The sequence below is a fragment of the Octopus bimaculoides genome, chromosome 4 (genome assembly GCF_046866305.1).
Source record: "Octopus bimaculoides isolate indiv1 chromosome 4, ASM4686630v1, whole genome shotgun sequence".
NCBI classification, from domain to species: Eukaryota; Metazoa; Mollusca; class Cephalopoda; order Octopoda; family Octopodidae; genus Octopus; species Octopus bimaculoides.
Window position 1 is genome coordinate 83,227,426 of NC_142931.1, and position 17,415 is coordinate 83,244,840.

General features: G+C 35.9%; 1 protein-coding gene across 4 annotated transcripts in view; it reads left to right on the forward strand.

Moving 5' to 3' along the window:
* LOC106882594 (multifunctional protein CAD) overlaps window positions 1-17,415 on the forward strand; it is a 98,756-nt gene that overhangs the window by 68,086 nt on the left and 13,255 nt on the right. The window contains exons 32-37 of one of the 4 annotated variants that reach the window (XM_014933327.3): window positions 1,320-1,521; window positions 2,625-2,740; window positions 4,362-4,577; window positions 6,232-6,508; window positions 8,325-8,357; window positions 15,676-15,711. In XM_014933327.3, coding sequence (XP_014788813.1) covers window positions 1,320-1,521; window positions 2,625-2,740; window positions 4,362-4,577; window positions 6,232-6,508; window positions 8,325-8,357; window positions 15,676-15,711 — 880 coding nt within the window. The remainder of the gene's footprint in view (window positions 1-1,319; window positions 1,522-2,624; window positions 2,741-4,361; window positions 4,578-6,231; window positions 6,509-8,324; window positions 8,358-15,675; window positions 15,712-17,415) is intronic. The other 3 variants (XM_014933329.3, XM_014933328.3, XM_014933331.3) reach the window with 3 other exon arrangements.

The following is a 17,415-nucleotide window of genomic DNA, read 5'->3' on the forward strand; positions in this document are numbered from 1 at the left end:
ATTGCTCACACTGCATATACAGATGCTTGCTAGTGCATGCATGAACACTCTTTAACACACACTTGTATTGCAGAAGCAAAATGAAGAAAAAAAGAATTCATTAAACTGGCAGTACATCAAATAACAATTGCTATTCCAATGGCAGATGTCCATTGAGGCTGTAGGAAGGACTCTTTTAACTGTTCATCCTCCTTGACTTATGATATTGTCACTTGACATCATTTTTTTTTCTTCTGTGGGGAAATTGTGTAATAGAACTTAAGTAGAAAAGATTAATATCACAAATATTGAAGACACCAGTTGTATGAATCCCTTGCATGACAAACCATACTGTGATAATCCAGTAAGAGAAGTTCTACATAGTTGCTCAGTTTACTAAATCTCGAGCTGGCTGAGCAACCGTATCGATTAAATTTCTGCCTTATAGATGTGGTGTCTGTTCTGTCTTTTCTGCAACTACTGTTGTGGCCTTGACTCTTTGGAGTTGGCTCATTTTCTGTCATTTCCATTCAGTCATTCCCAATTTACTCATCTATCTTGCTCTAGTCACCTGTATTGTTTCCACTACCCACACACTAACAACTACATTCATTCTTTCGTCTACAAGAAGACTTTCCTGCACATGTTTTTATTACTATTCTTGATTGCAACTGTTCAAGACCAACAGTAACTGTGATGGTCTTATCAGCCTCAGAGGATTTGTAAAAGTCAAAGGCACATCTCATTCCTCTACACCAAATCAATAAACTGGATGGTTATGACTTGTACATCATTGTAAGTCTGTTCAGTGAAAGGTTGATCTGAGATGCAACACCTATAGTCTGGAATTAAGGTATATAGGAATTTTAACTACATGGGTTAATCCTAGACAGTATTTGACTGTTTATTTGAAATGTTATTGTTGCATTCCTCATCACTTTCCCTCTAAATATTGCTACTTCCCCTATTACTACTCCTGGTACCCTGTAAGGGAGCTGCTGTTGTTTGCTCAACCTGTTAGAAATAGCACTCTGTATTAAACTACACTGGATAATGTGGTCTTATATAGAAAAAGCAGATGGTCATTGTTAGAACACTTTTGATGATATAGATCTGCTGGTTAGGACCAACCTGGAGATTAAGCAACAGCTCTGTATCGAGTTTACTAGTCTGCAGTTGGCTGTATCTGTGCCTATAGTTTGCTGGCGATCTTTTTGCTGGACAGAACTGGGCTGACTGTATATTTTTCACTTAAAACACTGGCAACAGGAACATAAAACTTTGTTGTCCATAAATGCCTGATGCCTTTACTAAATTTCTAATCCTTCCTCTATTTTTAGATCATGATCATCAAAGCTGCAAAAGATGTGGGTATTCCAGTAACCTGTGAAGTTGCTCCACATCATTTGTTCTTGAGCACTGATGACAATAAAGTAATTGGTGAAGGCCGTTGCCAAGTACGACCTTCATTGCAGACCGCTGAAGACCAGCAAGCTCTTTGGGATCACATGGACGTTGTGGACTGTTTTGCCACTGACCATGGTGCGAAACCATTTTTTATTTATTTTTGTTGTTGTTTAGCCAGAAGACAACCCTGATCAAGCAGATCCTATAATCACACATTCTAGCTATGACCATCCCATTTTTTAGAGTTATGTAGGGCTACATCTTATGTCTTTCCTTAATTAAAATGGCAGGGTATTATTTGAAGGATATTTGGCTGTTATTTCTAGCAGACCAACTGAAAACAGAAGTTCCCTTGATGTTGAAGTATAGTTTGATTTCTCTCTCTTTCCCTTCAGTACTTTTAAGTTAAAGTCCTATATTGCTGATCCAAATGTCATAGAATAGAAAAAAAAACATGTCTGTGTGTCTATATCCAGAATTATCCAGTATGTTTAACTTTTTTTTATATCTAGGGGTGTGTAAACAGAGCTACAATGCCTTGGTTATGGGGGCAGCATTAGGCATTCATATTGGTAGAGCATGTGTTAAATAAGCACCTTCTCCTGCCAATCTTGTGTTTTGCAATGACAGCAAACATTACAAAATAACCAAATCTTATAAAATAAAAGAAAGCATTCGAGAATCTGAAGGGTTTGGGATTTAAAGTTTAGGTTAGGAGTTAGTGTTTCGTTGTAATTGTATTTTTCAACACATAATTCCAGTTTAAGGGTGGGGGAAAAGGTAAGAAGTCAAAAACTTAGGGGTGGAGGTTATTTCTAGCATATTGAAAAAACCACATCAAGGCTATGTTGTGTGACAGTTCAGCAGGCATTCATGCATATGGAAATAGATGCTTTTAAAAACAACTGGTTGGTTGTGCCAGACAGCTGTGGAGTTTTTCCAAAACTGGACAATGTTGGTGGGGATATTAAATGATCCCCCACTCCCAGAACCTTAATTTGTGTATTTTTTTACATGAAATTCAAAAACAAATTTTTAGTAAAAAAAAGTTTTGAAACAAGTTGGCTGGCAAGATTTTGAAAAGCTGTTTTGGGGGCAAAATCATAATGTCTGTTGTAAACATAAGGATCCAAAGAAATTTTTTCGTGGTAGTGGAGGTGGGTGTAGTCACATATTCTGTGTCTCATTTCCATCTCAGCAGCTGTAATGCTATTGAAGTATGTTGTTTTTCTTTGCAGCTCCACATACCTTAGAAGAGAAAGACAGTGAAAAACCACCACCAGGTTTTCCAGGTCTGGAGACAATGCTTCCTTTGTTACTGACAGCTGTTAGCGAAGGAAGACTCACTCTTGAGGTAAAAGATTTTTGTGTAACACACAACTAGAATACAGTATCCAATTGTTTCTTTCTCTTAATTACTTGAAAGGTTAGTTGGAAAAAAATTCTAATGAGGAAGTAATAACAAAGCCTTATAAATATTTTGATCAAGGATGTTATTTTTTGTTTTTGTTTTTCCCCTCTGCTTAGCCATAAGGAGAAGGGAATGCTCATGATCCTGTTATTTTGTGAGGGCTTCTCAGATTATGGTAGAAAGTTATCCTCAAACTAGAGACATGGTCCAAATGTTTGCAGCATAGTTAACCGTGCTAAAGGCACCTAATGGCAAGGTGATAATGTTAGATCTGGCTACAAGTCTACCACCAAGAACTTTGAACATAAAGAATTGTAGCAAATGCTGCAAGGCATCTCATCTATCACTAACAATCATACCACTCTATTACCCTAGACTGGTACTATATTTTATTAACCTCCAACGGATAAAATGCAGGCTTTACCTCAGTGATGCTTGAACTCCTCACAGGAAGCCAGAACAAATATCATAAGGTACTTTGTGGAATGCACTTACGACTGAATTTGCTCTGGAAGATGGTTAAAATATTCTATTGTTTCATTGCCAGCTTAAGTTCAAAGGATGACTTTATATTTTATTTTGAAGTTGATAAATTCTATAGTGGTATATTGGGTCAAATTAAAATGGTATTCTGTTTAAAAGAAGTTTATTCATTTATTTCTCTAACATTCTGGAAAATTATAAGTCATTGGTTTATATTCATATACTACTCTTACACACTTTGAAAATAGGAGCCACTTTATTGTAATGTGATTCATTGATGCTGGTATCCCATAACTGAGTGTTACATAACTTAAAACTGAAAGTAAATATGTTTGATTTTGTTGCATTAACTCCTCTTTTTCTATATTTTAGTTTTTAAATTCTGACAAAGCATTGTTGGAATTTTGTTGTTCAAAAAAATTTAGGGAAACTCTGGGATATAACTTATTTTTCTTTCATTCCTGGCTTTTTGCCTACTTTTATTATTTATTTATGAGTGAGACACAGCAATCACTTGGTAATAAGCTGTGACTCGAAACACTGTTGCGTACCTCTTACAAAAGCATATAATTTAGTTTTTGCTAATTGACCTGATTAACAAAGCAAATTTTACTGTCACTTCAAAATCAGATTTTTTAATATTGCATTTGATGGGCTATAAGTGTTTGCTATAAGATATCTGCTTGGCCAATCATTGCTATAATGCTTTTGTTACCCTGTTTCTTCTGAAATACACTTTTTCTTTCAATTAATTTTTAAAATAATGAAGAATATAGTAAGATAACTTAGTTGATATTAAGCAGATATTTGGAAACCTGGAATTTTAATGGGAAGTTTTAATTTAGATCACTTTGAAAAAGTAAGTTTATACCAATAGAACCAAGGGCAGTCTCAGGCAGGTTTGTATGAAAAAGGTTAAGCTGAAAAAAATAACTAATTGTAATACAATTTCTCCATCATAAGTAGTTCCAAACCCACTGACCCATGAAAACATGTTTTTCTTAACACAATGAGAATTCAACAGACTTTTCTAATGAGGCAACAGTAATTCAAAACAATTGATGTGCTTTTTACCTTTCAGGATATTATACTACGATTGCACTCCAACCCAAAGAAGATTTTCAACTTGCCTGATCAGCTTGACACATATGTGGAGGTGGATATGGACACATTTTATACAATTCCTAAGCAACCAAAACAGAGCAAATGCAAGTGGACTCCATTTGCAGGACACCGAGTGTGTGGAGCTGTTCGTCGTGTGGTGATCAGAGGAGAAATTGCCTTTATTGATGGGGAGGTGAGTATTCTCTCTCTATATCTATCTATCTATCGATCATTCATTTGAATGCAGATGATTGATAAAATAGGGTTCTTATCAACCATCTTTGAGATTAATAGTTGCCAGTTGTACCTTATATTCATGGCCAAGATTGACTTTGCATGACTCAGTCCACCTAGCTGTCTGTATGTTCATTGTACTATCACTCATAGTTAATATCTTCATTATCATGTCCTGTTTTGAGCATGCAGTTGTTTTCCGTACCCATTTCAAATTCAAATCCTATGAATGTTTCTGATTTTGAAAGTGTAGCTGCTAGAATAAGAATAGCCTGGCTAAAGTTCAGAGAGCTCCTACCTCTGCTGGATGACAAAGGGCCTCTCGCTCAGAGTAAAAGGTAGACTGTATGACACATGTGTACAAACAGCCATGCTACATGACAGTGAAACATGGGCCATGACTGCTGAGGACATGTGTAAGCTTGCGAGGAATGAAGCCAGTATGCTGCACTGAATGTGTAATGTCAGTGTGCATACACGACAGAGTGTAAGTGCCCTGAGAGAAAAATTGGATTTAAGAAGCATCAGATGTGGTGTGCAAGAGAGACAACTGTGCTGGTATGGTCATGTGTTGCAAATGAATGAGGACAGCTGTGGGGAAAAAGTGTCACACCCTAGCAGTTGAAGGAACCTGTGGAAGAGATAGACCCAGGAAAACCTGGAATGAGGTGGTGAAGCATGACCTTCAGACATTGGGCCTTACCGAGGCAATGACCAGTGACCACGACCTTTGGAGATATGCTGTGCTTGAGAAGATCCGACAAGCCAAGTGAGACCATAGCCCATGGCCTATGCCAGTGGGTGTAACCAGCCCGCTTAAGGATACCCCTCATTTGTTGGACAATAAACTTTGCTTGTGAAGACTTATTGAGGCAAGTGAAAGGAAAATCCACTCGTGCCAGTGGAACGTTAAAAGCACATCTGAACGTGGGGTGTAACCGGTCCATTTGTGAGTACCCCTCATTCATTGAACAATGAACTTTGCTTGTGAAGATCTATTGAGGCAAGTGTAAACAAATCAAAATTGCTGACGTGGCCGATGACAGTACCGCCTGATTGGCACTTGTGCCAGTGAAACGTTATAAGCACATCCGAGCGTGATCGTTGCCAAGGCCATGGACTGGCTCCCGTGCCGCTGACATGTGAAAAGCACCATTCAAGTGTGGTCGTTGCCGTTGTTGCCAGAACTGCCTGACTGGCCCTCGTGCTGGTGGCACGCAAAAGCACCCACTATACTCTCTGAGTGGTTGACATTGGGAAGGGCATCCAGCTGTAGAAACTTTGCCAAATCAGATTGAGCCTGGTGAAGCCTCTGGCTCACCAGTCCTCAGTCAAACTGTCCAACCCATGGAAAATGGACGTTAAACAATGATGATGTTTCAGCATCTCTTCAGGTTTTTTGTGTCATCAGACAGAAAGAATGGTTGATAGACACTGTGATGTTTCCTTCTTCATGATTCAGTTTTCAATGTTAGTTGAGTTCATTTAATGGTAATATCCTTGGACAAAACATAAATGCCAGCACATCCAGTTATGCTCCCTTTAGTAACCAGAATGTGTTTAAGAATTTACATTTTTTTTTCTTTTCTTTTTTTAACCAAATTTGAACTCAGGTTCTAGTTCAACCCGGATTCGGTATAGATGTTCGCTCATTACCACAACCAACATCATCAACTCAACTACCAATCAGTGAGCAGTTGACTGTTCAGATTCCGACAATGGCATCATTGTCACAGCCGCCATCTGAACCAACAAGCCCTCGTAAAATGATTCCATCAACGACACTAACTGCTGCCAGCAACCAGCCTGGCCCATTTGCCTTCCCTGGTCGTGGCCTTCCAAAGATGTCACAACCAACACATGAATCTCACCAGGCTGCTTATCATCACGGTAAGTTAAAACAGCAAATGTTTTCTGGATGTCCTTTCTCTCTCTCTCTTGTTTATTTATTTATTTTTTTTGTTCTCTACCACTCTTCCTCCATCTCACATTCATAATGAATAACAAGAGTTGCTGAATTAAGTAGTATTTTAATCCCTGCAGTCACTGGAGCAGGAGGGTTTCTTATTTTCAGTTTTTGTTTATGTCGGCATGGGTTATGCAAATTTAAACGCTATATATATTGTTATTAAACAAGTTGCTTCATTATAGCTGGATGCTCTTCCTGCTAATCACTCACTCATCTGTAAAATAAGAGTGTAGAGCATGTTACCTGTTCAAAGACCAGCAGATGTTACGTACCTTACACAGGGACACATGGTGGCTGTTCTTCAGCATCTTAACTTCCGAGATATATCTCTGTTGATCATGCAAATTTGTAAGGTTCCCTCAACCATCTTCACAGAGACTGGTTGCATATAAAAATATACCCATGACGCTTGTAGAGATTGGGTTTATTGATTTACTTTTTTCAGGTTGGCTGTTTGTGAAAAGAGTTCAGCATGTAACCTGCTTTTAATGTCTAGTCATTAAACTACTGTCAAAACTAAACTAAGTGTTTCCTATGGTAATGTGTAGACAGTTAGTACCAGGTAAGTTGTAAATATGTTTAATATCTCGTCTAGAGCAGTGCTCCGCAACCAGTGTACCACGGGATGATGCTAGGTGTGCTGCAGTGTTACCTGAATATAATTTTTTTTCCCTATACTTTTAGTTCAGGTGGGCCACCGAATTTTGAAAAGAATGTGTACCGCAAGTGAAAAAGGTTGCGGAGCACTGGTCTAGAGCATGGCATTAATATGACTTTGATAATATCACTTACTCAGTACTAACATCACTCTACAAGTTATATATAATACTATTCTATGCATTTGTATCATCATCTCTATCATTAACCTTGATTGGCCATTGGATTATCCCTGTTAGTTTACTGCAAGGAACCAATTCCTTTCTTAAGACTATGTTGGCAGATTGGGATGAAAAATTTGGGGGTATAATGATTGTGTCTTGAGGTTTTCTTCTGAGAATTTATCTGGTCTACTGCTACATAGTATTTAATTTTTATGTCTGTCATGTTTGGTGTGCAAAAGTTTGTGTATTGTATTAACTGATACTATCAAAGTGAAGTCACTAAAGAGAGAGCAGTTTTATTTCTATTGAATCTCCATTTCTTTAATATTGTTATGGAGAATGTTATTTTCATTAATAAGTTGGTATATATACATACACACACACACACACACACACACACACACACACACACACACACACATATTAAAATATTTAGTAGTGTATCTTCATTTCTGTTCCCCTAACTAGATCATCAAAAGTAGTTATCTACTATGGTACTTCCACTGTATTTGAATTTTGTAGAGGTACTGGCAGATCATACAGATAATTGTGTCTGTGATACTTTCATTATGTCTGATCTCCTTCCAACTGCTACAAAAACAAAAAAAATTAGCCTTATTAACATGTGGGGAACTAGATAGCACAACTATGTCCCACCATCTTACCCATTCCATTCACCTCATCAGAAAATTGTCCCTTTAAATGCTTTTTTATTATTATTTTCAAGCTTTATTTTATTTTGTTTATAATTTTAAAATGTTTCTCTTGCTTTGTTTTTTTTTCTTTGTTTCTTTCTCCACCCCTTTTCCTGTATTTCTCCCTCTCACTTGTGTTTTTCACCCTTTCCCTTTTACCCTATTTCTTTGTCTTTATTATTTGTAAAATAATGATGACCTTTGATATTTACCCATTCCAGGGAAACCAGACAGAAAAATACTACAGTTGGCAGGTACCACTGGTTTGCCTGTGTCTTTTACTTTTAAAAAAAAAAAAAAATTACTTTCAATTTCTGCTTTTCTTTCTTTATCTTCCCCTCCCTACCCATGTATAACCCTAGCTCCTCTGGTTCAAGTGATCATTACACCAATATCAACTTTTACACCTAAGGCCTACCGATTAGACCCTTTTTGTTTGTGCTTTTCTTTTGTTACTCACTTTTCTTTCTTACCTAATAATTCAATTTATCTTCTTCCATTGATTTTGTTTATGTTGTGGCTTTCCTTGTTTTCCTCTCTCCTCACCCTTATTTCTCTTAACACTCCACTGCCTTGCAAATCTATAAGTAGCTCTCTCTCATATATATATATATATATATATATATATATATAATGTGTGGTTCTTATTTTGACAAGTGTGAATATAATTTTATCTCTGGGCTTTTAGGGGATAAAATTAGTTTAGTTCTTTCTGTTTTGCAGTGTTTAGTCTTTTCTTAATTCTTTTTTAGTTATTTGAACTAATTTATGTTCATTTTTTTTTTCTTTTTTACAAACAGATTAAAACACATAAGTGTGTGTGTTGTGTATATGTTGTTTTGGTCATTAGGCTGTGGGCATATCTTCAAGAGTTTTTATTCAATTGTCATGTGAATGTCAGTACTTTTAATACTTTTAAGTTCATAAAAGTTGACCTTAGTTTAATGAGAGATAACTCAGCTGGCCATATAAATGACAAGTTTCTGCACAAGTTTATATTTCCCAAATTTCATTCAGAATATTAGTCAACCCAAGTCTAATAGAAGATATGTGTTCAAGGTGTCAAACAATGAGATCAAACCTGAAACTGCAGTTGTTAAGAGAACTTTCTGCAGTGAATAAATTGTTGTCTAAATTACACAAAAATGAAAATAACACTGACATCATATTTTAACAGATATATTTACCAAAATTTCATTAAAATATCTTGAAATACTAAAGAGTAAATTTATTCAATAAAATCGCCGTTGGCTTAAACCACAGCCTCCAGACGACTTTGGAATCCCCTGCAAGTCTTCTGGGCTGTCTCCTTGTTTAAGTTGATGCATGCTGCCATAATCCTTGCCTTTAGTTCATCTTTAGCATTACAAGGAGTTTTGTTGGTCTCTTGCTCAAATATGCCCCACATAATAATCAAGGGGGTTGCAGTGTGGGAAGTTAAGTGGCCAGATGGGGTAGATCATGGATGCATTTGTTGTAAAATTCAACTGGTTTGCTATCGAAGAAGTTTCCAATTGCAGTTATCAGTTCATCATCAGTTATGAATGTTTTGGCATTCAAGAAGGTCTACAGTACCTGGTATGGGTGGTAACCTGTTGGCGCCAGGTTGGATGAGGGAGAACTTCTCACTCCAGCTCAAAAGTTTTTCACGGCTGAAATTTCCATGTGGTTAGTTGTTATCATGAAGAAACATGATATTAGTCAATTCTAGGTGTTTTTGTGCAACTGTGTCTGCCACCCATTGCAGTTGTTGACAGTACAATTGAACGTTGATGGTCTGATTGCGTTCCGACATTTCCCAGTAAATCACACTCTTCATATCTCATACAGGTCAGCTTGGACTGTGTGACGACTAATTGTGTCTTTTCCAAATGCTTGGTTGTGATTTAGGCTGGACTTGTAATCATACAGTGACAAAATACATAGCTGTTCGTGAGTGTTTTCCTGGACCATTTTTGGAACTTAGGTCTGAAATGATGAAAATATTCAATCAAAAGATATTGCATTTACTTATATGTAAATCAGTAAATAAATAAGCATATATAAAGCTGTGCAGGAACTTTGTTTCCACCCGTGTGTGTGTGTGTGTGTACATACACACATGGTACAAACCTTCAAAGCCTTGCAGCTTTACTGTCTAGAATGATGATGTCTTACATTGGCTGAAAAGTAAGTAAAAGGGTGTAATGAAATAATACTGGCCACAGTATGTGTCTGTTTGTTAAACTAATACAATATTGTATTAATATAATATGCTGTGCTTATTACTACTTCATTATGTCTTTACATTCTGAGTTCAAATTCTGGCAAAGTCAACTTTGCCTTTCATCCTTTTGGGTTCAATAAATTAAGTACCAGTTGCGTACTGGAGTCGATCTAATTGACTGGCCCCCTCCCTAAAATTTCAGGCCTTGTGCCTAGAATGGAAAAGATTATGCCCTTTTACGTACTTCTCAGCAAGTTTAAGACCTCATCATCATTGTTATTATTTTAGACAGTAAGGCTGCAAGGCTTTGGGGGTTGGTTCTGTTAAATAGATGTTGCCTTCAGTCCTTTCGGCAAGTTACTTATTCAAATTACTGTTAATAATTTTGTGTCTTCATTCATAAATCGTTTTTACAAATGAAATCGGTTTCATCCTGATTCTCAGTTGGACTGGTTTTATTGTGCTGAATGTTTTTGGGAAAGACATGATTGCCCTATGGCCCTTCCATTTATCTTACAATTTCTAGAGCTTTGTATCTAAATAGACATTATTCATGCCATTGTTAATTGGAGGTTTCACTTTTGTTTTTATTAATTTTACTTTCATCTTTGCATTGCTTAAGACATTGGTGTGGTGAGTATCCTACTGCAAAATCTGCAGCCCAGAAGTTAAGTTTCTCCTCCTGGTAATAGCTGACTCACTTCACTTATGTTAAGGCATGAACATTACAGAATTTCATTTTCCTGTTACAAGTTATGCCTATATACATTTACTGCATGGCCATATGTGTAAACTGTAAATTGATAAGACTATAATAATGATAATAATCCTTTCTACTCTAAGCACAAGGCCTGGAATTTTGGGGGAGAGTTCTAGTTGATTACATTGACTGGTATTTATTTCAACAACCTTCAAAGGATGAAAGGCAAAGCCAACCTCAGTGAAATTTGAAATAATAGAAGTAATCTTTTCTACTAATACTCTGAAAGGATGAAAGGCAAGCGAATAATACTGTCAATTTTAGATAACAGTAGAATTCCTTGCTGCAGTTAAAGGGATTGCTTGTGCAATTTCTTGTAAAAACTAAAGGATAACCCCTATGATTTCTAGTGAAATTAAGGGGCAAAACCTAGAAAGGAAAAAAGTCTATTCATATAAATGCAAGAATTTCTCTCTCTTTATCTCACTCTCTCCGATTTATATTTATAATATATTTCAAACAGTTATCATTTACTTTCTATATCTGTCTATCTAACTTACTTAATTTGTAATATATTTCAGATGTATTTATAATAACATAAATGTTTCAAACAGTCAGTTACCTTCTTTCTTTCTTGTGGCCTGAAGCAATTCTTTTTAAAGCTTTAAGGCCTTGGTCTCTTTATTGTGAGCTAAGCAGGCTTGAGCTATTGATGTAATCGTTGTAATACTTCTATTTCAGCAATTTTTCTATGTATTTCATTTTGCACTGTAAATTTCAGAGATTAATGGGCAGTCAGGGTTACTGAAGTAACATTTACTTCAGTGCGTGCTCATACCTTAAATTCAAGATGTTCTTTTAAAACAGACAGTTACAGGTAGCTACTGTGATGTAGCAAATGGTATTTACTATCAGTGTGTGCTTGTATGTTCTTATTTAATTGCATTAATGTTTACTGATGCTTTCCTTGTATCTTATATATGTTTGTGAATATATATATATATATGTGTATTATATATTATCATTTTCATTAAACGTCCATGTTCCATGCTGGCATGTACGTATATATATATAATCCTCAACTCTAGACTACAATGATAAAGCCAAAGCTGTTCCTTTTTAGCAAACTCAACAAAGTAGGATTCAAAATCTCTTGGCTACAAAGCCCCATCTTATGGGTATACTAGGACTTGCAACTTATTTGTACATACTATGTTAACTGTTTTCTCTCAAACACCTAACCCGTGAACTTCAGCAAACTTCTTGAAATCTTTTGGATGATCTACCTGAATCTTTTTGTCTTTGACTTCTCTCTCATTACTAACCATGTTGATGCAGCACTCTTCTTTATATTTCTAACCTCATTATCCATCAATCACTCCTAATATTAACAGTCCCTCTACAATCTTCTACTTCTTCTATTTAATAGAATGTCATTGGGGATGACAGTGTGGTAGCGTTTAACAATATCAAAATGCAATGATGATATCAAACCAGAAGAAATATATTTCTGTAACCTCTTCTGAAATGTTTGTGTGCCTAAAACTTTGCCATCGAAAAGACTCTTCTGTCTTTGAGATTAAGAACTTTAACACTAAATAGTTACTGATGCCCTTAATACAATTGCTAATAAAATATTGTTCTTATTATCCATGACTGTATTCAAAGAGCTATTCATTTACTTCCCAAACCTTTCCACTTTGAAACCTATGCTGTACTTTCATTCTACTGTTTTTGCTATTACAATAATGTACATGGTCTTTTCAAACTTGCCACATCTGCTGTTTTATTTCCACTTTAAATTACTTAAGATATGTTTTGAAGGAAATATTTAAGTCCAAGAGTTCTAGTACCTAACTTCCTACATTTCATCACCTTTTCACATATGCTCACTCACTATCAATTGTGGAACTTCATTTCCTTCTGTTTATTCTCACTAAACATTATAAAAACACTAGCAACCACTCAGTTGCCATCACCTTTGATGGGCTTTTGAGTGCTTCCCTTTCCCTCCTTTCTTAAAAATTGTTCTATAACTTCCATACTACATACTCATTCTACTGCTATACACTTTGATACACTCTTAGCTATTTCTCAATGTTATGTAAACTGTTCACAGTGTGCGTTTTATTTTTATTTATTTTATGCTTGTTTAATCCTTAGAGCATTAATTCAGTTTGTAACTATGAATTATGAATCTTTCAAAGAGATAAAAAATAACCATTTATTTTTTGCTAGTTGCTTTATAAGTTACAAAATTCCTTATTAAAAGTTTAGGGTATTTTTAAACACCACCACAAAAGTGTTCTGCATATTAAATTTGATTGAACCAATATGACTATTCCCTTGCTTAATGAATCGGCACTAAATTGAGATTTGTGGAGCTGGGGTAAATGAAACCTTGTTATTACAATTATCTTGTTTCTCTACTCACTACACACCATATATTGAACATATGGAACGTTAACAAGTTATTTGTTTTACAATCATGTGGATCTAGGTTCAGTCTTATTGCAAAAGACCTTGAACTTGTGTCTTCAAGCCATTAACTGTTGATAACTTGGAAATTCCACTCTACTGGCCTACATACAATTGGAAGGTCTATGTACCCTGCTGCTGCTAGGGAAGTTATTACCTATTTAGTGTATTATAACTGTGGGCTGTGACCCAGTTTGTCATGCACTTTGACAACACCTAACTAGTTATTTCCCCATGTATCACATTTTGTTGTCCCTGAAATATCACACTCTAGAGATCGCCAACTGATTAATTTTTTGGAGCATGTAATAAAGCTGTTGTCACTAGCTAGCTAAAGAACCCATTTATCCTAAGCTGACTAATGTAGGTCTAAATGTCCCTACTTGGTACCTATTTTTAAATTTCTTTAAATTCTCTCCACTCTCATTCTATATATTTGATGGTGTGGAAATGTCTTTCACCCACAAAACTTTAATGTAGATCTGAGTCAGCCTCTGTATGTGTGTGTTTTTATATGACTTAATCACTTACAAAAGAGAAGTACACATGACGTTTTATGAGACTTTCAACATTGCAGTGTAAGAATAAAGCAGCTTATCAGATGGAGCTATCCTCACACAGCATGCTTTGTCAATAAAAATGATTCCTAGGGCTCATTTAAAAGTAATTTAAACAGTCATGTTTTTATGTGCACGTGCACTCGAGGTTTCATTAATCTCTTTGAATGGTTGGTATTCTTGTTGATGTTTTTGTTTCTTTTTCTTTTTTAATCCCTTTCAATTTCTGTTTTGTGTGAGTGTGTGTGCATGTAAATATGTATACATATGTATTCATAATACACACATTCATGTTAGTGTCTTTTAAATAATATATATATATCACTATTATTAAGTGCATTTAATTGGAAAATTATTAAAGCATCTAACACAATGCTTTATGACATTTAATTATTACTTTTTATGTTCAGATTCTTCTGAGGTCAACTTTGCTATTTTTCTTTCTGGGGTTGATAAAATAAACTCTGATTACTAGCTTCACTATAGTTAATTGTTCTTTCTTCTCTCCAAATTCCTGACCTTGTGCCTGTGTTAGAAATTATTTATTATTTAAATTCACTCAGTGAATAAAATATTTACTCTGCTAGTGTGATGCAGCTTGAGGTGGGTGGTTGAAAGTAGATTAAAAGACTACTTTAAAAAAATTTATTCTAAATATTGTCCATTATCAATTCTAGTTAGACATTTTTTTAGATAGGTGGGCAAAGTGAGACTATTCAGATTTCTCCCTTCATGCTGTAGAAGAGGTGGGGCATCTGTTTTTAGTACGACAAGATCTAATTGCAGCCAAAGGGAAATAATGTGAGTCCAAAGACACTTTTAAAACTATTAATCAGTTGAGCTGAGTGTTATTGACTCCTGCCACTTACTGACCTCCGACACATGTCTACATTTGGGTTAAGGAAAGTAAAGTTGTACTTGATGAAATTTGGAAACAGGGTAGTGAGTAAGTAGTCAACTACAGTTAAATTCAAAGAACTAGTCTTTGATGAGCGTGATTTTATCAGCTCCAGTACATGTTCAGTAGTTTATCGATGGTCAACTACAATACTCTTTGAGCTTTGAATGTAGATACCTGTAATTGATACCAGTAATTGTCTTGTCCACTGTAGTCTACTTTGGACTGAATTGATGTTGATAGTATTGCTTTTAACAAAGGCACAAGGCCCTAAATGTATGATGGAGAATGGGGTGTGGATATGATAGATTGATCTTAATGTTTGATGGGTACCTTTTTTATTAACCCTTGGATGAGCTGAAAAGTAAAGTCAGTAGTAACCCCAGGATTTAAACTAAGAATGTATGGGATATAACTAAATATCAGAAAGCATTTTGTCTGAAGCTCTAAATATTTATCTTGCCAATCTTGCCATTGGCTGCATTGATAATTAGATTGCTTAAAACCAGTTTATATAGTCATACTCCTACCCTCTGCTGATTTGTTACACTTAGATAGTCAACTACACTCACAGATATGTATATGCACTCATATTCATTATACACACACTCATACATGGTGTTGGAATTGCTTGAGACTTTCTGTTCCCCAACTTTATTTCCTAATTTATAACATTTTCTGTTTGCTTTTTTTATAATTGTTCTCCACTTCTTGTTGTAACCTTTCCCTCCAGATCACTTAGAACCTACTTCCAAGGAGCTTGGCACAGGTATATACTCCTTTTTTTTTTTTTTCTTTATAACTCCTACTTCCACCCATTGTCTTCCTGTTAACATCCCCTTTCTCTGTTCATCTGCCTTCCTGCTTCTTACCTTTTCTACTTAAACACTATACTATTTCACTTTCTTTTCCTCTATCTTTCATCTCTCATTTTCTCTTTATTTTCCCCCCTCTCTCTTGTCTCCCTCTGCCCTTCAGCTGGAAAATGTTTTCAAGGTACAGCGATGATGATAGTAGATGATCTTCATCATCATGTGTCAGTTGGTTTCCTTGCCTGCTTGCCTTAATGTCTTTCATACCATTGATATGTACATTACACACACACATGCACACTCTAATTACATATGACATGTACATATACACATACTCACATGCACTAACACAGAAATACTAGCATGTTGCACTTAAATGCAACTTCCTACAAATCTTCATATGTTTGTTTGCAGGGTAAGTGTATACATGCATGACTTGTTTCTACATGGTTTATTTGCAGGTACACATGCATTTGCACGGGTTCACACAGAAATGTACATCCACATTTAATCACACTTGTTTCTATAATAAGCACACACATTCACACTTTATCTTCTAAAATAAAAACAATCCCTTATTGAAGTTAGTATGATTCTGTTAATGTTCTACTGTTTGTGCCATCACTGGATCTGTGTTAGTGGATTCAGAAGACTGGTTGTCATTGGATTTAGTACTGAATGCCTACAGTGGAGTAGTGGACTCCTCATAAACCTACTTCATAGAGCAGATCTCATGTCCTCTTGACAATGTTGTATAGCCAACAACCTGGAAGAGAGAATGGCCCAGTTCAGGCCAATTTGCATGCTCTTTTAAGCATTTCAATACTTTACATCTCATAGATGTATTCTACTTTTATCTGTCTCTTCTCTCTCATTGTGGGATGTGTGCTGATTAATTCACTTCAGTGTCATCATCATCATCATCATCATCATTTAACATCTGCTTTCCATGCTAGTATGGGTTGGACAATTTGATTGCGGACTGGTGAAGCGGATGGCTGCACCAGGCTCCAATCTGATCTGGCAGAGTTTCTACAGCTGGATGCCCTTCCTAACGCCAACCACTCCGAGAGTGTAGTGGGTGCTTTTACATGCCACCGGCACGAGGGTGTCTTTAAAATCACTAATTGATTTGTGTTGGTGAATCCAGCTTGGTCTGTATCCTTAAACCCATTGATGAATTTTCTGTATGATGTAGCTGGGTTAGTGACCACCCCTGCATCCATTATTGGTTCTGTTGATGAATCCAGCTTGTACATTTCTAAATCTTTTATGTGAAGTTGTTTAGCCCTATACAAAGTATAGGGTGTAAATGTCAATCATCCCATACTAGTATGCATGCGTGCGTGTATACACACACACACACACACACACACACACATTTTTATATAAACAGGCTTCCACAAAATTTCTCTCTAGCAAATTTCACTTACATGGTTATGAAAGATCTTAGCCCCATAGTGCCACACACTGGAATAGAACCCAGAACCTTATGGTTGCAATGCAACTATTAACCATACAGTTAAACCATTTCATTTTGTAACTGTTTTTTCCCCCCATTTAAAATATTTTTGTTTTCCATCAATGTTGTGACTTTGAAAATTAAAATTTCATCTTCTATTGTCAGTTTCTATATATGTGTGCGAGTGTGTGTATTATTT